Source organism: Trachypithecus francoisi, unplaced genomic scaffold (genome assembly GCF_009764315.1).
Source record: "Trachypithecus francoisi isolate TF-2019V2 unplaced genomic scaffold, Tfra_2.0 Contig00073, whole genome shotgun sequence".
In the NCBI taxonomy this organism is placed as follows: domain Eukaryota; kingdom Metazoa; phylum Chordata; class Mammalia; order Primates; family Cercopithecidae; genus Trachypithecus; species Trachypithecus francoisi.
Genome location: NW_022680468.1, coordinates 168,088 through 190,254, shown reverse-complemented (window position 1 = coordinate 190,254; position 22,167 = coordinate 168,088). Strand labels below are relative to the sequence as shown.

At 52.2% G+C, this 22,167-nt stretch overlaps 1 protein-coding gene across 7 annotated transcripts in view; it reads left to right on the top strand.

Moving 5' to 3' along the window:
* Positions 1 to 22,167, top strand: part of MAP2K3 (mitogen-activated protein kinase kinase 3) — a 36,298-nt gene that overhangs the window by 9,759 nt on the left and 4,372 nt on the right. For 4 of the 7 annotated variants that reach the window (XM_033221445.1, XM_033221778.1, XM_033221613.1 and 1 more), the window contains exons 2-9: positions 4,240 to 4,306; positions 4,705 to 4,753; positions 6,384 to 6,497; positions 6,713 to 6,832; positions 8,015 to 8,131; positions 14,243 to 14,294; positions 15,494 to 15,621; positions 16,106 to 16,183. In XM_033221445.1, coding sequence (XP_033077336.1) covers positions 4,240 to 4,306; positions 4,705 to 4,753; positions 6,384 to 6,497; positions 6,713 to 6,832; positions 8,015 to 8,131; positions 14,243 to 14,294; positions 15,494 to 15,621; positions 16,106 to 16,183 — 725 coding nt within the window. Of the gene's footprint in view, positions 1 to 747; positions 888 to 1,481; positions 1,578 to 4,239; positions 4,307 to 4,704; positions 4,754 to 6,383; positions 6,498 to 6,712; positions 6,833 to 8,014; positions 8,132 to 14,242; positions 14,295 to 15,493; positions 15,622 to 16,105; positions 16,184 to 22,167 lie in introns of those variants that run through there. The other 3 variants (XM_033221304.1, XM_033221696.1, XM_033221529.1) reach the window with 3 other exon arrangements.

Below are 22,167 nucleotides of genomic sequence, written 5' to 3'. Positions count from 1 at the left end.
TTCCCTGGCAGGCCCACAACTTCTACAGTGGAACAGGGACCTCCTGGAACATCCAGAAGTCAGGTGAAGGCAGTGAACTAGGAGCAGGGGTTACTTTTGTCGTCAGAAACCTGGTGATGCTCCTTCATGTGGCATGGTGTGGCGCGGCGCCGCGTGGTGTGGTGTGGCGTGGCACGGCGCGGCGCGGCGCGGCGGCTGCCTTTATGAGTGGAGGCAGAGCAGAGGCTGTGAGGAGGGGTTGTCACCTTGCCCCTGTGGGTGACCGTTAGCGGGCCACACAGCTCAGTCTCCCCAGGCCCAGGATGGAAGGAGCAGCTGAAGTGGGGGCCCTGCCCTCAGGCTGTTGCTGTTTGGATGTTGGAGCCAGGCAGACCTGCCTTTATGGCCACTCCTCACCAGATGCCCACCGTGTGGCCTCTCTGAGTTGCCTCTTCTCCCGCATGCTTGGTACAACAGATATGTGAACTTCCCCTACTCCCTCGTGGAGTCACTGAGAGGGTGGACAGGGATGGTCTGGGGCTGAGGGTGGTGTTATCTCTGGAGCTGTGCACTCCCAGATGGTCCCATCTAATCTCCACGTGCCAGGCATTGCTACGGCATGGCGCTGATAAACCCCGGGAGGTTGGTCTGTAGTCTCCGCTTCACATAGGTCCAGAGAGGTGAAGCCACTTGCCTGAGGGCACACAGCAGGGAAGGGGCAGAGTTGCAGTTGAGCCCAGGCCTTGGCTCCAGAGTGTGTGTTCACAGGTGACCTGCCGACTGGCTGGCTGAGATGGTAACACAGAACGGCCACCTATGGGACTCCACAGCAGAGAAACTAGCAGGCCACAGGGAGAGCCGGTCACTGGGGCCTGAGCGGTCAGGCAGCCTCTCTGAACTGGTGAAAGGCAAGACCATGTGGCAGCTGGGACAGTCGCAGGGAAGAGCATTTCAGGCAGAGGGAAGGGCATGCGTGAAGGCCCTGCGATGGGAAAGCAGGTGTCTCATTCAGAGAAGGGCTCACTCAAGGGTTGGGTCTCTAGTCAGGGGTGAGTGTGAGGAGATAGGGCAGAGCTGCCACGTCCAGTGAGAGTTTTGTCCTAGTCTGGGGGCACCTCTCTTTACCTGTGGTGTAGCCTCAGGTCAGTGGCTGAATTCTGGTCAGTTTCCGTTTCCTCACCCCTGCCTGGGGGCTGCTTTGAGGCTAGAGTATGTGGAGGACACCCCAGGACACCCCGTGCTGGGAACTGGGACAGGCGGGCTTGTCATGGGTTGCCAGTGGCCGCCGAGAGCCTCTGTTTGTTGTGGTGACGGTCGCCACAACGGCTGCACCTGGGCAGCCCTGGGCTGCCTGGCCATCTGGGCCCAGCTCTGACGTCTGTGGCAGCCTGAGGCCTGTTTCTGGGCTGTCTCCATGACGGCCTCACCCACTCTGTCTGACAGCTGGGTGGCTTCCCTGTGGAGCCTGCGGCCCTCCTGATGCAAGTCCGGTGTCCCCAACAGGCAGGTGGATGCGGAGGCCAGGCCATATATCTTCCAGGCCTGTGAGGAGCATGGTCCCCACCCATCCAGCCCATATGTGCAAGTGCCCTTGAAAGGTGGGGAAACTGAGGCTTGGTGAAAGGGGGGCACATGATACAACATCCCCAAATCCCAGGGCGTGAGGTGGGTGGCAGGCTGGGCCAGAGAAACCAAGAGCAGAGAGAGTGCAGGGAGGGTATGGCGTGGACCCCACAGGAAAAGGATGGGACTGCAAGGGGCTGGGGCAAGGTCAAGGCCCAGGGTCTCTGTGCAGAGCTTTAATTTTTAACAGAAAATATTTTATATTCTGATTACAAAAAGCCTGACATCAGGAATAAAAGCTACCTGAATTCTCATTACGTAGGGCAGTTTTTTGTTTTTTTTTTTTTTTTTTCTTTTCACCTCTGCAGAGAGGCTGGTCATATCTATGGTGACCATTTATGGGCCACAACGGGTCCCATCTGTGCAGTGAACCCTGTGCTGAGCACCTTGCAGACGTGATTTTGCTTCGTCCTGCAGCACTGTGCGGGGCAGGTGGGTGGCATTTCTGCCTCGAGCTGTTTTGTACATGAGGAACCCAAGGTGCAGAGTAGGGCACCATGCCAGGGTCGCAGAGCTGGGGTTTACTATGGCTGCCCTACTCCAAGCCCAAAGCCCCTGAAGTTCAGACACTTTGGCCCAGAGGCAGGATAGAAGTGGCCTCGGGAGCTGCTGGCCCTGTGTGCCATGGTTTTTCTTGTTAGAGTGTGCTGAGCCTCTGCGTCTCCAGACTCTGTTGCCGTTTCTTGTTGAGCATGAGACTTGGACCCGTCCTTCAGCCTCAGGGAGGGCTCCCTGTGGCAGGGGTGCTGTGAGCCGTGGCCTGGCTTGTTGGGGTCTCCAAGTCAACAAACTCAGGAGGGACTCTAGCCAGAACCCTGACTTGCTGCGCAGCCTGGGGCAAGTGGCTTCACCTCTCTGAGCCTGTTCCCCAAGTAAAGTGAGGTTGAGAGCCCCTCCCTGTTGGGCTGTGGGAGCATCTGGAGTCACATATGAGAAGGGCCCTGCCTGTAGCCAGTGCTGTGGCTCTGACAGACTCACAGTGAGACCCGTGCAGTCCCTGACAGCCAGGGTGTTGCTGCATCTTAAAATGAGTTGAAAACGCTTCACACAGGGGTAGTGACTAGGCAATTGGTTCACCGGGTGAGCGGTTAGCAGGCAGGCACCCAGTGCATGTGGCGGCAGCTGCTGCTGCCTCTGTCTGTGGATGCCGTTGTTTCCTGAAGCCTCTGGGGCCTGGCCGCGGGGTCCCCGGGGCGGCTTTGGTGGAAAGGCTGCAGGTATCTGCTTGCCTGGCTCCTGCACTCTGCCCACCTGCCCCAGGATAGACCCTGGGACCCCTGTCCCCGCCAAGGCTATTCTGTTTCCTGTTGTTCTGGCCTTGTCTTCCTAGTGGCGGTAACCACCCTTTGCCCTCTGTCCGGGCTGGGTTGGCTACTGGCCCCAGTGCGTGGCTCTCAGATGAGGCCACAAGTCTGCGTTGCACTGTGGCCAAGGCTGGATCTGAACCTGACTTGGAGGCGGCTTCAGAGACTGGGGTCTTCTTGGCAGGTGGCAGCAGGGCCATGGGCAGTTTCCAGGCCCCAGTGCCAGCGGCCAGGCTGAGCCAGCAGCAGTGAGTGGGGTGTGGTGGGTGAGGGCCAAGGTGTGGCAGGACCATGCTTGAGAAATGGGGCAGAAGCTCCCGCAAGGGCAGGAATGTGGCCAGCGTGTCTGTACTGGGTGGTCTCGGGGAGCTGTGTCACTCCCAGCCCTGCTGCCTGATGGTGCCAGAGCGCCAGGTGACCCTGCCATCTCTGATCCTTGCTTCTCCTGCCTGTGGAATGGCGGCTATGCCTTCTTCAAAGGGCAGCCCTGACTACAGGGAGCTCCCTCTGCATGCCAGCCCCACTGTGCCTGGAGCCCCAGAAATGCTAGCCCTCTGTTAGTACCAGCTGAGTCTGTGCCCCTGGCCATGCTCCTGCAGCCAGCCTGAGAGGTGTGGACACTGGGGCCTCTCACCTGTCCCCAGGGGTGGAGTGAGGAAGGTACTGCCCCAGGACTGTGGCCTGCCCAGTGCAGGGGAGGGGAGAGAGCCAGCACTTTTCAGGGGAGGGAGAGAAACAGGCATCAGGTGTTGGCCTCCAGGGTGCGCAGGGCCCGGCAGAGCTAGCCTGGAGGGCAGCCTGGGCTGGAGTCCCCGCTTGCTCCACCACCTGTTGCCCTCTCTGGGGGCCTGGCTTTCCTCATCTTGGAGGTAGTATGAGCCTCATCCTGCTACCTGCGGCCATGAGGCCCCTGCACATTGGCTGCTGCAGGTGCTGGCTGGACCCCTGCTGGGCCCCTCTCACTCCACGTCCCGTTGGCTAGTCAGGCAGGGCAGTGAGGACACCTCACAGATGGGGAAACTAAGGCCCAGGGAGGTACTCAAGATGTGCCCAGTGGGTAGGGCTGAGATAAGGCCCTGGAGTCCAGCCTCTAGGCCTGGGTCTGTCCTGCTCTGTTCACCTGCAGGGCTGGTGGGCCTCCTTCCCCCTTTGAAGGCCTCATGGTCTGGCTTGGACAGAGGGGGCTCCCGGCAAGGGTGATGGCAGAGGCTGGCATCCTTGTGGGCCAGGGCCTGAGTCATCCCTGTCTCCATCTTTGCCCAGCCCCAGGGGAGTGCAGGGGACATTGATGACTGAGGGATAGGCCAGAAGCCTCACCTTCTCTCCATTCTAGGAAAATCCAAGAGGAAGAAGGATCTACGGATATCCTGCATGTCCAAGCCACCTGCGCCTAACCCCACGTGAGTCTGCCTCAGTTTCTCCCTGGCTCACCCTGGAGAGGCTTCCCGAATAGGGCTCAGTGGAAGGAGTGAGAGGCAGGTGGGGCCAGCCCTGCTTTGCCTCGTCCTGTCCTGGGCAGCACCTGCTGTGGGTCCAGCTAGGTGACGGCTGCTGGGGTTCATGCAGCACCATCTGCTCTGCTCCGCTCACTTCTCACCCCATCTTGGAGGCTCGATGAGGCCGTGCCCAGCTCAGTGTAGATGCTCAGCAGCCAATGAGAGGAGGTGGTCCGAGGAGGTGCCTCTGGGGCAGGATATACCTGGTTCCCACGCCAGGCCCCACACTATCCCATCTGCTGCTGCTCTTGGGGGGAGGGTGTGGTTCTCTCTGAAGCTCATGGAGTCTTCTTTCTCCACAGACCCCCCCGGAACCTGGACTCCCGGACCTTCATCACCATTGGAGACAGAGTAGGTGCCAGCCGCCACCCCTGCAGGGCCTCTCACTTCACTTCAGACGAGTGGGTAGAGCTGACCCTGCAGAGTCACTATGCGGGGAGGTGACTGAGGGGTCAGAGAGGGTCAGGCTATGGAGAAGAGTGTTGTCCTGCGCTGCTGGCTGTGTGGCCCTGGGCCACCCACTCTTTGACCCTCCTGGAGGGAATGAGGACCATTGGCTGCCTGACTGGAGCTTGGCGAGCTCAGAGCTGGTAGGAAGGTTTCTGAGCTGAGAGCACGGCCCTGCACCTCATCCTAGCCCTAGCGGAGAGTATTGAACATGCAGACTCCTAGGCCTCCCTGGACCTGCTGGATCATTCCCTCAGGCCAGCACCTAGGAAACCTGCATTTTATGCTTCCAGAAGCCTCGGAAGGGCACTAGCCATTGAGAATCCTGTCTCAGGGACCGTGTTATGCCCAGGTCCTCCCAACAGAAACCCTACTCCCAGGCCAGGTGCAGTGGCTGACACCTATAATCCCAGCACTTTGGGAGGCCGAGGCAGGAGGATCACTTGAGCTCAGGAACTCGAGACCAGGCCTGGGCAACATGGCGAAACCCTGTCTGTACAAAAATACAAAAAATTGGTCAGCGTGGTGGTGCATGCCTGTGGTCCCGGCTACTTGAGAGGCTGAGGTGGGAGGATTGCTTGAGCCCAGGAGGTGGAGGTTGCAGTGAGCATGATCATGCCACTACCCTTCAGCCTGGGTGACAGAGTGAGACCCCGTTTCAAAAAAAAAAAGAAAAGAAAAAAAGAGCTGGGCGCGGTGGCTCACGCCTGTAATCCAAGCACTTTGGGAGGCCGAGGCGGGCAGATCACCTGAGGTCAGGCGTTCAAGACCAGCCTCGCTAACATGGTGAAACCTTGTCTCTACTAAAATATAAAAATTAGCCCAGTGTGGTGGCGGGCGCCTGTAATCCCAGCTATTCAGGAGGCTGAGACAGAATCGCTTGAACCCAGGAGGTGGAGGTTGCAATGAGCTGAGATCACCCCATTGCACTCCAGCCTGGGTGACAAGAGTGGCACTCTGTCTAAAACAAAAGAAACCCCACTTCCTAGGCCTGTCCTTGGCGATGCCCCCTCCAGGCTGTCGCACCCCCTGACACTCACCACCTGCTGTCCTGTTCATCTACTTGCTTATTCCTTTTTGTGTCCCTCCCAAGAGAGGGAAACATCTGTGAAGGCAAGACTTGTTTTGTTGTCACTGTGTCCCCAGTGCCTAAAACACATTGTGGATGCTTGGTAAACAGTTTTTGAATGACTGACTCATTCCAATCAGCTGAGTGGGGTTGGGGAAAGAGGGACAGGGCCCCTTTTTCTCAGAGCTCTGCCTGCTGGCGGGGCATTTCATGGGTGTCTTAGCACACTCCAGAGCAGCCTTGGGGTGTTGGCACTGTGTCTATTTTATAGAGGGCAACGTGAGGCTCAGAGAGGTTAAGTGACTTGCTGAGGGTCACACAGCAGGGAGTGGTAGGTATGCGGTTTGAGCCCAGATCTAACCAGCTGGTCCTCTTCATGCTGTCCAGCTATCTCCACTGGGTGAGGGGTGAGGACTGGCTTCCAGCTTGGTGGCCACTGACTCTCTCTCTTTTCCATCCCTCAAGAACTTTGAGGTGGAAGCTGATGACTTGGTGACCATCTCGGAACTGGGCCGTGGAGCCTATGGAGTGGTGGAGAAGGTGCGGCACGCCCAGAGCGGCACCATCATGGCCGTGAAGGTGAGCAGGGCCTGGAGGCACCTGGGAGGGCTCCCTGGAGGAGGTGAGGTGAGCCCTGCCATGGGGCCCTGCCTGTCCCTCTCAGTGACCAGTACCGAGCCCAGGCTTTTTGGGGCACACTAGGCAGTGGCCCTCTGAGCTGCTGGCCCTCCTGTCATGAGTGGGGGTGTTGGCTTCTGCCACAGCAACCTCTGAATGGCAGTCCTTCCCTGCAGCGGATCCGGGCCACTGTGAACTCACAGGAGCAGAAGCGGCTGCTCATGGACCTGGACATCAACATGCGCACAGTCGACTGCTTCTACACTGTCACCTTCTACGGGGCACTATTCAGAGAGGTGTGTCCTCGCGTGGTACAGCTGGGGAGCTCCACCTCCCACCTATCAGTCGCCTGCAACCCACTGTCACTCAGTCCCTCCAGTGTGCCAGGTGCTGGGGACACGGGGAGCCACCTGGGGCCAGCACGGCTCCCAGGGACACCAGCCCTGCCAGACCACCGGGCTCCCCTAGCTCCTGGCTGTTACTGTCCTGCTCAGTGCCTCGGTTTCCTTGTCTGTCAAATGAGGCTGGTGGTTGTGGGTGCCTCCTAAAGTTGACATGGAAGTTAAATGACATGGCCTGAGGCCTGGCATTTGGCTGCACTCAGTTCTGCCTGTGTGACCATTCGCATCCCCATGGCATACGGGGCGTGGGGTGCCTGAGCAGGCAGTGGCCGTGGAGATATGAGATCTGGATTCTAGGTTTGTGGGCAGGATGGGGTGTGTGCTGAGGGAGTGACTGAGGCTGGAAGGGTGGAGCTGCCTTCCGCCAAGCCGGGTGGGTGTGGATGAGCAGGGAGGCTGGGAGCCTGGGTGTTGCTGGGCTCATACTGGTCACTTGCCCCTCAAGGAGCTGTGGCAAGGTCAGGGCATCTGAGTCCAGCAATAGGGCAAGGTCAGGGCTGCCTCACCTGGCCTCACTCTTCACTCATGAAGAGCTCAGCATCCTCTGTGCCAGCTCCTAGCCAATGGGGCCCCTGCAGCCTGCGGGTGCCCCCTGCGCATCTCCTAACTTTCCTGTCAGGAGGGTCCTCAGGAGTTCACTGGGGAAGAGGGAGCAGGTCCTTGCAGGCAGGGAGTTATCTGCCGGGGTCAGCTGGCATGAAGGTGTCTGTCGGTCAGCAGGGCCGGCTCTTGCCATGGAACTGGTGCAGGTGCATCCTGAAGCTCTGGTGGAGGGACCCAGTGAGGCTGTGTGCTAATCCCCCACCTCCCTGGAGACACCTGGAATTAGGGATTAGATGGAGGAGGCTGGCACCCGAACCTGGCAGTGCAGGCAGAGCTGGAGGGTGGGGAGATGTGGACAAGTGTAGGGTGGGGAGAAGCAGGCAAGTGGGGGGTGGGTGGGAGCCCGGTGAACTGTGGCTGAGTGGGTGGGCACACATTGAGAAGGGGGCTGGGGCTGGTGCTGGGGCAGGCAGTGCAGGTGGTGCCGACACAGGCAGCCCAGCAGCCTGGCTGAGCTCTGGGTGTCACCCACAGGGAGATGTGTGGATCTGCATGGAGCTCATGGACACATCCCTGGACAAGTTCTACCGGAAGGTGCTGGATAAAAACATGACAATTCCAGAGGACATCCTCGGGGAGATTGCTGTGTCTGTGAGTGGCCTGGGTGGGCTGGGGGTCCCAGGTGCATAGGCAGAGGCCCAGCCCTTCCAGCAGGCATGGAGCCTGCCAGATGCTGGTGTCTTGGGCAGAGCTGGGCATCAGTGTGCCCCCTGAACCTGGGCAGCTGCCCTGCACAGGCCCTTCTCTTCCACCCCAGACCAGAGCTTTCATGCTTAGGAGACCTCAGCTCCTGGGGCTCCTGGAGCCCCACAGATTTGGCAGATCCAGGTGTCTGAGCCATTGATTCCAACTCTTAAGTTCCAGACCATTTTTTTTAAAAAAAGGAATTTAGTATTTACAACAGCATCACACTGAAAATGTCCCGGGGCAGCTCACAGAAGTACAAGCTAAGTGGAGGGAAAGGTTAGCATCCAAAATGTGTGCTTTTTGAGTCTTTTTTTTTTTTTTTCACATACCATAAAATTCACCACTTTATTTTAAAGTATGCAATTCACTGGTTTTTTTTTTTTTTTTTTTTTTTTTATTATTATACTTTAAGTTCTAGGGTACATGTGCATGACGTTTATATCATGTATAACTCCCCAATGCAATCCCTCCCTCCTCCCCCCTCCCCATCATAGGCCCCAGTGTGTGATGTTCCCCTTCCCGAGTCCAAGTGATCTCATTGTTCAGTTCCCACCTATGAGTGAGAACATGCGGTGTTTGGTTTTCTCTTCTTGTGATAGTTTGCTAAGAATGATGTTTTCCAGCTGCATCCATGTCCCTACAAAGGACGCAAACTCATCCTTTTTGATGGCTGCATAGTATTCCATGGTGTATATGTGCCACATTTTCTTAATCCAGTCTGTCACAGATGGACATTTGGGTTGATTCCAAGTCTTTGCTATTGTGAATAGTGCCGCAATAAACAAACGTGTGCATGTGTCTTTGTAGTAGAGTAATTTATAATCCTTTGGGTATATACCCAGTAGTGGGATGGCTGGGTCATATGGTACATCTAGTTCTAGATCCTTGAGGAATCGCCATACTGTTTTCCATAATGGTTGAACTAGTTTACAATCCCACCAACAGTGTAAAAGTGTTCCTATTTCTCCACATCCTCTCCAACACCTGTTGTTTCCTGACTTCTTAATGATTGCCATTCTAACTGGTGTGAGATGGTATCTCATTGTGGTTTTGATTTGCATTTCTCTGATGGCCAGTGATGATGAGCATTTTTTCATGTGTCTGTTGGCTGTATGGATGTCTTCTTTTGAGAAATGTCTGTTCATATCCTTTCCCCACTTTTTGATGGGGTTGTTTGCTTTTTTCTTGTATATTTGTTTGAGTTCTTGGTAGATTCTGGATATTAGCCCTTTGTCAGATGAGTAGGTTGCAAAAATTTTTTCCCATTCTGTAGGTTGCCTGTTCACTCTGATGGTAGTTTCTTTGGCTGTGCAAAAGCTCTTTAGTTTAATTAGATCCCATGTGTCAATTTTTGCTTTTGCTGCCGTTGCTTTTGGTGTTTTAGACATGAAGTCCTTGCCCATGCCTATGTCCTGAATGGTACTACCTAGATTTTCTTCTAGGGTTTTTATGGTATTAGGTCTAACATTTAAGTCTCTAATCCATCTTGAATTAATTTTCGTATAAGGGGTAAGGAAAGGATCCAGTTTCAGCTTTCTACTTATGGCTAGCCAATTTTCCCAGCACCATTTATTAAATAGGGAATCCTTTCCCCATTTCTTGTTTCTCTCAGGTTTGTCAAAGATCAGATGGCTGTAGATGTGTGGTATTATTTCTGAGGACTCTGTTCTGTTCCATTGGTCTATATCTCTGTTGTGGTACCAGTACCATGCTGTTTTGGTTACTGTAGCCTTGTAGTATAGTTTGAAGTCAGGTAGCGTGACGCCTCCAGCTTTGTCCTTTTGACTTAGGATTGTCTTGGCAATGCGGGCTCTTTTTTGGTTCCATATGAACTTTAAAGCCGTTTTTTCCAATTCTGTGAAGAAAGTCATTGGTAGCTTGATGGGGATGGCATTGAATCTATAAATCACCTTGGGCAGTATGGCCATTTTCACGATATTGATTCTTCCTATCCATGAGCATGGTATGTTCTTCCATTTGTTTGTGTCCTCTTTGATTTCACTGAGCAGTGGTTTGTAGTTCTCCTTGAAGAGGTCCTTTACATCCCTTGTAAGCTGGATTCCTAGGTATTTGATTCTCTTTGAAGCAATTGTGAATGGAAGTTGATTCCTGATTTGGCTCTCTGCTTGTCTGTTACTGGTGTATAAGAATGCTTGTGATTTTTGCACATTAATTTTGTATCCTGAGACTTTGCTGAAGTTGCTTATCAGCTTAAGCAGATTTTGGGCTGAGACAATGGGGTTTTCTAAATATACAATCATGTCATCTGCAAACAGGGACAATTTGACTTCTTCTTTTCCTAACCGAATACCCTTGATTTCTTTCTCTTGCCTGATTGCCCTAGCCAGAACTTCCAACACTATGTTGAATAGGAGTGGTGAGAGAGGGCATCCCTGTCTTGTGCCAGTTTTCAAAGGGAATTTTTCCAGTTTTTGCCCATTCAGTATGATATTAGCTGTGGGTTTGTCATAAATAGCTCTTATTATTTTGAGGTACGTTCCATCAATACCAATTTATTGAGCGTTTTTAGCATAAGGGCTGTTGAATTTTGTCAAAAGCCTTTTCTGCATCTATTGAGATAATCATGTGGTTCTTGTCTTTGGTTCTGTTTATATGCTGGATTACGTTTATTGATTTGCGAATGTTGAACCAGCCTTGCATCCCAGGGATGAAGCCCACTTGATCATGGTGGATAAGCTTTTTGATGTGCTGCTGAATCCGGTTTGCCAGTATTTTATTGAGGATTTTTGCATCGATGTTCATCAGGGATATTGGTCTAAAATTCTCTCTTTTTGTTGTGTCTCTGCCAGGCTTTGGTATCAGGATGATGTTGGTCTCATAAAAAGAGTTAGGGAGGATTCCCTCTTTTTCTATTGATTGAAATAGTTTCAGAAGGAATGGTACCAGCTCCACCTTGTACCTCTGGTAGAATTCAGCTGTGAATCCATCTGGTCCTGGACTTTTTTTGGTGGGTAGGCTATTAATTGTTGCCTCTATTTCAGAGCCTGCTATTGGTCTATTCAGGGATTCAACTTCTTCCTGGTTTAGTCTTGGGAGAGTGTAAGTGTCCAGGAAATTATCCATTTCTTCTAGATTTTCTAGTTGATTTGCGTAGAGGTGTTTATAGTATTCTCTGATGGTAGTTTGTATTTCTGTGGGGTCGGTGGTGATATCCCCTTTATCATTTTTTATTGCGTCTATTTGATTCCTCTCTCTTTTCTTCTTTATTAGTCTAGCTAGTGGTCTGTCAATTTTGTTGATCTTTTCAAAAAACCAACTCCTGGATTCATTGATTTTTTGGAGGGTTTTTTGTGTCTCTATCTCCTTCAGTTCTGCTCTGATCTTAGTTATTTCTTGCCTTCTGCTAGCTTTTGAATGTGTTTGCTCTTGCCTCTCTAGTTCTTTTAATTGTGATGTTAGAGTGTCAATTTTAGATCTCTCCTGCTTTCTCTTGTGGGCATTTAGTGCTATAATTTCCCTCTACACACTGCTTTAAATGTGTCCCAGAGATTCTGGTATGTTGTATCTTTGTTCTCATTGGTTTCAAAGAACATCTTTATTTCTGCTTTCATTTCGTTATGTACCCAGTAGTCATTCAGGAGCAGGTTGTTCAGTTTCCATGTAGTTGAGCGGTTTGGATTGAGTTTCTTAGTCCTGAGTTCTAGTTTGATTGCACTGTGGTCTGAGAGACAGTTTGTTATAATTTCTGTTCTTGTACATTTGCTGAGGAGTGCTTTACTTCCAATTATGTGGTCAATTTTGGAATAAGTGCGATGTGGTGCTGAGAAGAATGTATATTCTGTTGATTTGGGGTGGAGAGTTCTATAGATGTCTATTAGGTCCGCTTGGTGCAGAGATGAGTTCAATTCCTGGATATCCTTGTTAACTTTCTGTCTCGTTGATCTGTCTAATGTTGACAGTGGAGTGTTGAAGTCTCCCATTATTATTGTATGGGAGTCTAAGTCTCTTTGTAGGTCTCTAAGGACTTGCTTTATGAATCTGGGTGCTCCTGTATTGGGTGCATATATATTTAGGAGAGTTAGCTCTTCCTGTTGAATTGATCCCTTTACCATGATGTAATGGCCTTCTTTGTCTCTTTTGATCTTTGATGGTTTAAAGTCTGTTTTATCAGAGACTAGGATTGCAACCCCTGCTTTTTTTTGTTCTCCATTTGCTTGGTAGATCTTCCTCCATCCCTTTATTTTGAGCCTATGTATGTCTCTGCATGTGAGATGGGTCTCCTGAATACAGCAGACTGATGGGTCTTGACTCTTGATCCAGTTTGCCAGTCTGTGTCTTTTAATTGGAGCATTTAGTCCATTGACATTTAAGGTTAATATTGTTATGTGTGAACTTGATCCTGTCATTATGATATTAACTGGTTATTTTGCTCGTTAGTTGATGCAGTTTCTTCCTAGCCTCGATGGTCTTTACATTTTGGCATGTTTTTGCAATGGCTGGTACCGCTTGTTCCTTTCCATGTTTAGGGCTTCCTTCAGGGTCTCTTGTAAGGCAGGCCTGGTGGTGACAAAATCTCTAAGCATTTGCTTATCTGTAAAGGATTTTATTTCTCCTTCACTGATGAAGCTTAGTTTGGCTGGATATGAAATTCTGGTTGAAAATTCTTTTCTTTAAGAACGTTGAATATTGGCCCCCACTCTCTTCTGGCTTGTAGAGTTTCTGCCGAGAGGTCTGCTGTTATTCTGATGGGCTTCCCTTTGTGGGTAACCCGACCTTTCTCTCTGGCTGCCCTTAAGATTTTTCCTTCATTTCAACTTTGGTGAATCTGGCAATTATGTGTCTTGGAGTTGCTCTTCTGGAGGAGTATCTTTGTGGCGTTCTCTGTATTTCCTGAATTTGAATGTTGGCCTGCCCTACTAGGTTGGGGAAGTTCTCCTGGATGATATCCTGAAGAGTGTTTTCCAACTTGGTTCCATTTTCCCCCTCACTTTCAGGCACCCCAATCAGACGTAGATTTGGTCTTTTTACATAATCCCATACTTCTTGCAGGCTTTGTTCATTTCTTTTTCTTCTTTTTTCTTTTGGTTTCTCTTCTCGCTTCATTTCATTCATTTGATCCTCAATCGCTGATACCTTTCTTCCAGTTGATCGAGTCGGTTACTGAAGCTTGTGCATTTGTCACGTATTTCTCGTGTCATGGTTTTCATCTCTGTCATTTCGTTTATGATCTTCTCTGCATTAATTAATCTAGCTGTCAATTCTTCCACTTTTTTTTCAAGATTTTTAGTTTCTTTGCGCTGGGTACGTAATTCCTCCTTTAGCTCTGAGAGGTTTGATGGAGTGAAGCCTTCTTCTCTCATCTCGTCAAAGTCATTCTCTGACCAGCTTTGATCCGTTGCTGGCGATGGGCTGCGCTCCTCAGTTGAAAACGCAGAAATCACCGGTCTTCTGTGTCGCTCGCGCTGGGAGTTGGAGACTGGAGCTGCTCCTATTCGGCCATCTTGCTCCACCCCTTCCACAATTCGCTTTTTGAGTCTTAAAAAGTCCTTGAGGGAGGGCAGCAACACTGGGCTTGAGCATCCCAGTAGCCAAAGGAAAAAGGAAAATAGAACCAGTGACACTGGTTCAATCCTCACTGCATCTGGAAACATTTACAATATATGCCTGCCTCAGGCTCCCCACCCAGCCTTCCCAAGGGAAATGGCTCCAAGCTGCTAGAATACTGGCTCTGCCACGGGAGGGGAGATGGGACAGGAAGGCTGCCAAGAGCTGGGTTTTATCCAAGAATAGCCTGGCAGGCAGTGATGATGGCTCCCTGGGAGGTGAGCCTGGGAGGGTGAGAGGAGGCAGGAGGCTGAGTGTGTCTGCACAGGGATTGTTAGGATGCTGGGGCAAATGCCAGGACAGGGCAGGAGGCTGGGGTGAGGAGGTGCCTAGCCTGTGCAGCGGGAGCAGGAGACAGGTGGACATGGATGGGGTCTTACTGCTGTCGTTGTTGATGTGACCAGGAATAACAGAGTCTTGTCTCTTCCCTCCTCCCCACCCCACCGCCAGATCGTGCGGGCCCTGGAGCATCTGCACAGCAAGCTGTCGGTGATCCACAGAGGTCAGTGCCCGGCAGCCACCCAGGCACGGTGCAGCCAGTGGGAGGGATCCCAGGCCAAGGCGGGTGGACGTCTCCCTATGAGCAACTGAGGCTCAGAGAGGTGATAAGTTGTGATGTGCCCAATGGGGTCCCAGCCGCTTTCCACCTGCAGCCCTGCAGCTGCCTCCCCTCATGTTTGCTGATGTTCGAAGGAAGGACTGGCTTTACCTTTGTCCTGAGAAAGGTGGACCGGGTTCTGTTCTAACGTATAGTTTACAAATCGTGAAATTCCAGCACAGAGTACGTATAATCACGTTCACACTCATGCAACCACCTCCCTCCAAGATGCAGGATAATTCCCTCACCCCAGCCCAGAATGTTCTCTTGGGCCCCTTCCCTGCCATCCCTCATGTGCCTAAGGCAGCCACAAGTCTGGTTTTCCCATGGTGGCTTGGTTTCGCCCTTTCTGGAACATCAGCCTCACTAGCTTGATGTTTCTGGACCCACCCGGGTCTGGTGTGTTGTCGGTTTGTTCCTTTTTGCTGCTGAGCACAAGTCTATTTTTCCAGATTTACTGCTTTTCAAAAAATGAATTAGGCTTAGTTCCCGTTGACCACTGGGTGCCCATCCCAGCCCCCGCCTCCAGGTCACTGTGGTTGGCGTTTGGCACGGAACCTTCTGGTCCTTTTTATGTGCATTTCCATCTTTACACACATCCCCATGGAGGGCACGGAGATGCGACTGTCCTGTGCGCATTTGCATGGAGAATCCCTGCTAGGCTGGTCTCCCATGCTGGTCTGTGGGGACTCCATGTCCAAACACACAGATCCTGCCTCCCAGGCTTTAATTGATCCTGCTGCCCTCTGGGAGCACCCACACAAGCCAGGCTCTCACTGGATCTCACGTCTGGAGGGTGGATGCAGGTGCGGCGCCCCCAGCAAAGCACCTGGAGTCCTGCCTTCTTTGCAGTGGCTTGGCTGGGCTGGGCACGTCCTGGCTGTTCCCTGAGGACCAAGTATGACCGTCAGCTAGCCCGACACTTCTTGCCGCCTCAGTTCCCTGGTCCGACCCTTGGGACCCTGGTGGAATCTGCCCACTGGGGCATGGGAGGGGGCACAGGAGGGGTCTTGGCGAGGGACGGGGACACAGCTATGCAGAGCATGGCACCTGCCTCCAGTCATGCTCCACAGACGTGGCTGAGGCATGTCCTTTCCTGGCAGATGTGAAGCCCTCCAATGTCCTTATCAACAAGGAGGGCCATGTGAAGATGTGTGACTTTGGCATCAGTGGTTACTTGGTGGACTCTGTGGCCAAGACGATGGATGCTGGCTGCAAGCCCTACATGGCTGTGAGTGGTCCCTAAGCCCCCCCAGGCTCAGGAGAGGATGGGGCGGGGAGAGATCTGCCCAAATCAGCCACCCCGGCCATGCCCTCTACCCGTCGGGCAGAGCCTCCCCACACTGTGTTTCCTACCATAGTGGGGCCACCTGTGTCTTGCTGCCCAGGGGCAGCCCTTCTGTACCCTGTTGTTAACTGACCCCCACAGTGCCCCAGTTGGGTGATAAGCTGCATGAACAACCTCCACGGAGGACAGTGGTGGGCTGCGCCGGTCCTGCTCCGCCCTCATTGTCAGAAGGGCCTTAGGAGCCTGCTCCCAGGTAGGGGCAGCCCGAGGCAAGGGTTGGGCCTTCTAAGCATGACCCAGGCCCTCCTAGCCTCAGTTTCTTCCCCTGTCACATGGGCAGGTGGGCTAAGCTGAGCGCTCAGTTTGGGGATTGGGAGGCAAGGCCTACCTGGGGCGGGTATTCACGCCTCACTGTTCCCTCCTGCAGCCTGAGAGGATCAACCCGGAGCTGAACCAGAAGGGCTACAATGTCAAGTCCGACGTCTGGAGCCTGGGCATTACCATGGTACTGTGTGGGGCCAGGGCCTGCCCTTAGTGGTCAGGTGGGGTGGGTGGAGCCGTGCCTGGGGCCCTGAGCTTTTGGGGGACTCCTCAAATAGTTTAGGTTCTGGAAAGAAGTATTGGCTTCAAAATCTGAGAAGAAAACATGCCATCAGAAATTACCGTCGATTTAGGGGAACGTCCTAGGGTCAGGGTCACTCATCATGAAGTCCTGGGCACTTTGTGATATGGTGGCCACAGGGCTTTCTCTGGAGTTCTTGGTGCTTGTTGAGAAATCACAGCCAATCCCAAATTATGTGAGTTCCTGGTATGTAAATCATGCAAAAGCAAGATGGTGAAGATCTTTTCAAAAATATTTCATAGCAGAAGGTTTGTTGCCAGTGGCGTCCTGGTACCTTGCTGTGGAATGGTAGGAAGGGTGGGTGGACTCTCAATCCTGGGCCTGCGGAGGCCAAAGGCATCCCTGGCTTGGGTAGGGTGAGAGCAGATGTGGCAGAAGTCCAGGTGTAGGGATGGGCCCAGAGCAATTGCTTCTGGAATTGCCTGGCAAAACCCCATGCCTTCCATGTCGGGGCTCGGGTCAAGGTGTGGGTGAGCCTGCTCTGACTCTCATGTGGATAGTGGATTGGAAGGATGGGAAGACCACCAGGATGTGTCCCCCAGCCAGGGCTAGGAAGTTGTGCAGGAGATGTGTGGAAGGATGATACCATCAGCAGGTAGGGCTCAGGCCGGTGGCCTTGGCCAGCTGCGTGGCTTGGGACCAATGGAGTTTTCTGGGCATCAGCTCCTTCTCTGCCCAGGGAAGCCTGGCCCAGGACATTCCTGCTTGTCCCCAGTCCCTTTGACTATTTGGTGTTGGGGATGAGGCCATCAGATGAAATCAGTAAGATGTGGTGAGAAGCAGTGGCAGGGTGTTTTCCAACACCACAACTCATTCTCAGGTTCTCCAGACACCCACCCAGTGTCCTGCAGTTCTGTTCGGTTCTCATGCTACCTGGAGTTCGCACAGACCTCACATGTTAAGGGCTCTCTCCCACCAGACTGCCCCCAACATCACACACCAGTTGGAAGTAGCGGGTCTCCCATACTACTGGACTGACCCGTTACAAATTGGGGTTTCCCACGACCCTCTCCTAAGGTTTTTGATAATGGCTCACAAAACTCAGGAAAACACTTGACTTGTGTTTACTAGTTTATCAGAAAGGATATAACTCAGGACCAGCCAGATGGAAGAGACTCATGGGGGGAGGGGTGTGAGTGTGGGGTGCAGAGCTGCCATGCCCTCTCAGGGCCTGGCACCCTCCTGATACCTCTCTGTGCTTGCCCAACCTACAGGCTTCTCAAGCTCATGGAGTTTTATTGTTGTTTTTGACACAGAGTCTCACTCTGTCACCTAGGCTGGAGTGCAGTGGCACAGTCTCAGCTCACTGTGGCCTCTGCCTCCTGCGTTCAAGCGATTATTGTGCCTCAGCCTCCTGAGTCGCTGGGATTACAGGCACCACCATGCCCTGCTAATTTTTGTATTTTTAGTGGAGGTGGGGTTTTGCCATGTTGGCCAGGCTGGTCTCGAACTCCTGACCTCAAGTGATCTGCCCGCCTCAGCCTCCCAAAGTGCTGGGATTACAGGCATGAGCCACTGCGCCCGACCTCACATGGAGAAGTTTTTTTTGAGAGAGGGTCTCACTCTGTTGCTCAGGCTGGAGTGCAGTGGTGCGATCGCAGCTTACTGCTGCCTTGAACTCCCAGGCTCAAGCCATCCCCCCACCTCAGTCTCCCAAGTAGCTGGAACTACAGGTGTGTGCCCCCACGCCCAGCTAATTTTTTAAATGTTTTATAGAGGAGTCTCACTATGTTGCCCAGGCTGGTCTTGAAATCCTGGGCTCAAGCAATCTGCCCACCTTGGCCTCCCAAAGTGCTGGGATTATAGGCACAAGCTACCGCACCCACTGAAAGTTTTTATGGAGCACAGTCTGCAGCCCCCTCCTCTCAGGGTCAGTTGGCGGGTGATGCTGAGGGTTCCCACCCTGTATAATCAGCTGGGTTTTCTGGGCAGCAGCCCGGTCCTGAGGCTGTCTAGGGGCCTCACCCTGAGTCACCTCATTAGCATAAACTCAGGCTCCTTGTGGATAACAAAGTCACTCCTGTCACTCAGGAAATTCCAAGGGTTTTAGGAGCTCTGTGCCAGGAACAAAGACCAAATAAATTTCTTTTGATGCCACAGGGGTGGAGAAGAGTGGAGCAGGTGGGGGTGGCCCTGGGGACAGAAGGAAGGCCACTGTTGCAGATGTGGAGGCCTCTGCAAAGAGGGCACCCTGCTGACCTGCGAGCAGGGTAGACCAGGGGGTACAGGTGCAAAGGCCCTGAGGTGGGGCTATGCCTGCTGTGTGCCTGGGTGGCCGGGTCAGAGGAGAGGGAGGGAAGGTTGAGGGAAGAGAAGTGTCTGGTGGGTAGAGAGTTGACGTGGGTGTTGTGGGTTTTACTGGTGTTGCTGCTACCATCGTTATTATCATCATGTGGTTAGAACTTTATTTATTTTTTATTTTTATTTGTTTGAGATAGAGTCTCACTTTCTTGCCCAGGCTGGAGTGCAGTGAGACAATCTCGGCTCACTGCAACCTCTGCCTCCTAGGTTCAAGTGATTCTCCTGTCTCAGCCTCCCAAGTAAGTGGGATTACAGGCTTGTGCCACCATGCCCAGCTTTTTTTTTTTTGAGACAGAGTCGCACTCTGTCGCCCAGCCTGGAGTGCAATGGCACGATCTCAGCTCACTGCAACCTCCACCTCTCGAGTTCAGGCAATTCTCCTGCCTCAGCCTCCCCAGTAGCTGGGATTATAGGCGCGAGCCACCACACCTGGCAAATTTTTGTATTTTTAGAAGAGATGGGGTTTTGCCATGTGGGCCAGGCTGGTCTCAAACTCCTGACCTCAGGTTATCTGCTTGCCTCTGCCTCCCAAAGTGTTAGGATTACAGGCGTGAACCACTGCGCCTGGCCTTTTTTTTTTTATTATTTTTTTATTTTTTGAGGGAGTCTCACTCTGTTGACCAGGCTAGAGTGCAATGGCACAATCTCAGCTCACTGCAACCTCTGCCTCCCAGGTTCAAGCAATTCTCTTGCCTCAGCCTCTCGAATAGCTGGGATTACAGGTGCCTGCCACCATGCCCAGCTAACTTTTGTATTTTTAGCGGAGATGGGGTTTCGCCATGTTGGCCAGGCTGGTCTCCAACTCCTGACCTCAGGTGATCCACCCGCTTTGGCCTCCCGAAGTGTTGGGATTACAGGCATGAACCACTATGCCCAGCCTTGAGCCACTGCGCCTGGCCTGTGGCTGTAACTTTATAAATAGTGTATCTGTAGACAGTGACTGGGAAAGACTCAAAGTCAAAATAATTTTGTCAGAGAGGTGGGACTGGGCCATACCTTCAATTTTCTTTAATTGGTGACATGTAATTTTTCAATTAAAGTTTTTTTTTGAGGTGGAGAGGAACATTCAGCCTGAAGGCAGGTGCTGTATCTGCAATAACAGTTTTCCAAGTCCTAGGTTAGATGCAAAGGACAAGTTCTTGCTGTATTTAGACTGCACAGAACTGGTTGGATATTAGAGACCCCACTCATGACCACCTCACACATACACACACCCTTATGTCCCATCCCCACCTCTCTGTCTCCCTTCCATCTGTCCATCCATCATCATTATTGGGCCCACCACGGCTAGTGGCCTTCTGATGTAGCTGATGGAACTTGGACAAGTGTGTGCTAAGTGTATATTTTGGTTATCAAATATTGCATAGCAAACCACCCCAGAACCTACTGACCCAAACCAACGGCAGTTTCTTATTTCTCATGTTTCCAGCATTGTGGCTGGGCTCAGCTGGATGGCTCTTCTGCTGTACCTGGCGCTGGCTTGGGTCATGGCTGGGCTGGGCTGGGCTGGTCTGAAAGTCCCAACACGGCCTCACAAACATGGGCCTCCTCCGCCTGGCCTCTCCATGCGACTTACTCACGTTGGCCTGCTCCCTGGGCTTCAGAGCATGGCAGTGTCAGCACAGTTGGAGTTCTTTCATGATGGCTGGCATCCAAAAGGAAGTCCTCTGAAGTGCTAGACCTGGCACTGGCACAGCATCACTTCTGCCTCCTTGTTTGGTCAGCAAGTCACAGGCCAGCTCAGGTTCAAGGACAGGGAATGCTCCCGGCTTGATGGAAGATCGGCAGGCGCACACAGGGAGGTGGAAGTGGAGGTGGCCTCTTTGGGCACGGGTTAGGTTTTTCTCCCACAAGTTACAAAAGTAGTGGAAACCTAACGTAAAAATATAGAGGCAAAGTAAGGGGAAAATGACTGTAGTTAGCTACCTAGAGACACCTCTTACCCCATTTCAGTGCCTATATTGTGCATTATATAATATATATAATATTTTTATTATATATATTTATATGAAATACATTTTATTATAATTTAGAGAAATATGAACAATATGTAATGCTTCTCTTTTTTGTTGTTATTGAAACAGAGTCTCCCTCTGTCGCCCACACTGGAGTGCAGTGATGTGATCTTGGCTTACTGCAACCTCTGCCTCCCAGGTTCAAGTTATTCTCCTGCCTCCGGCTCCCAAGTAGCTGGGACTACAGGCGTGTGCCACCATGCCCGGCTCATTTTTGTATTTTTAGTAGAGATGGGGTTTCACCATGTTGGCCAGGCGGGTCTCAAACTCCTGACTCTGATCCACCCACCTTAGCCTCCCGAAGTGCTGGGATTACAGGTGTGAGCCACTGCGCCCAGCCTCGTAATGCTTCTTTTTAAAAAACTTTTTTATTTTTATTTTATAGCATTACATATTGTTCATATTTTTCTCTCTGTTTTTTTTTTTTTCTCAGATGTAGTTTTGCTCTTGTTGCCCAGGCTGGAGTGCAATGGTACAGTTTCGGCTCACCACAACCTCTGCCTCCCAGGTTCAAATGATTCTCCTGCCTCACTCAGCCTCCCAAGTAGCTGGGATTACAGGCGTGGACCACCACATCTGGCTAATTTTGTATTTTTAGTAGAGACAGGGTGTCTCCATCTTGGTCAGGCTGGTCTCGAACCCCCAACCTCATGTGATCTGCCCGCCTCGGCCTCCCAAAGTGCTTGGATTACAGGTGTGAGCCACCACCGCACCTGGCCAATTTCTCTAAATTGTAATAGACTCCTGTATGTATCCCTTCCAAAGACTCCATAACCATCTGCCACCATTCACTCACCCTGTCTGCTGATGTGGGATGTTTCCCTTGTTCCTGATGTTTTCCTTCCATTTGAAATTCTTGGCCATCCTGGGGAAGTGACTGGTGAAACAGAGTCGGGAGAGTCACCCTGGGTGGGACCCTGGTCTCGGCCTCACTCCATCCTGCAAGAGCCCCAGTGCTCTCTTGGCATTGGCTTTTTCCCACTCACTGCACAAGCCTCAGGATGCCAGTGGGAATCACCCAGGACAGGGGTCATCCAGGGATGGCCCTTGGCCAGTAGCGAGTGCTGACTGGGTGCTCGCCTGTTAGTGTTGTCGCTGGGGAGTCACAGGGGTGTGACTACGGTCCTGGCTGGGTCTCCACCCTCACAGTGGGGCCGGCCCCTGGTGCTGGACATTCAGGCTGCTTCTAAACATTTCCTGGCAGATAACACCATATGGCACATCTTTGTGCCCGGAGGCTATTTTTGTTGTTTTTCATTTTTTGAGCTTTTTTTTGAGACGGAGTCTTGTTCTGTCGCCCAGGCTGGAGTGCAGTGGAGTGATCTCGGCTCACTGCAACCTCCACATCCCAGGTTCAAGCTATTCTCCTGCCTCAGCCTCTGGAGTGGCTGAGATTACAGGTGCCCGCCACTATGCCCGGCTAATTTTTTGTATTTTTAGTAGAGACGGGGTTTCACCATGTTGGCCAGGCTGGTCTCGAACTCCTGACCTTGTGATTTGCCTGCCTCAGCCTCCCAAAGTGCTGGGATTACAGTCGTGAGCCACCACGGC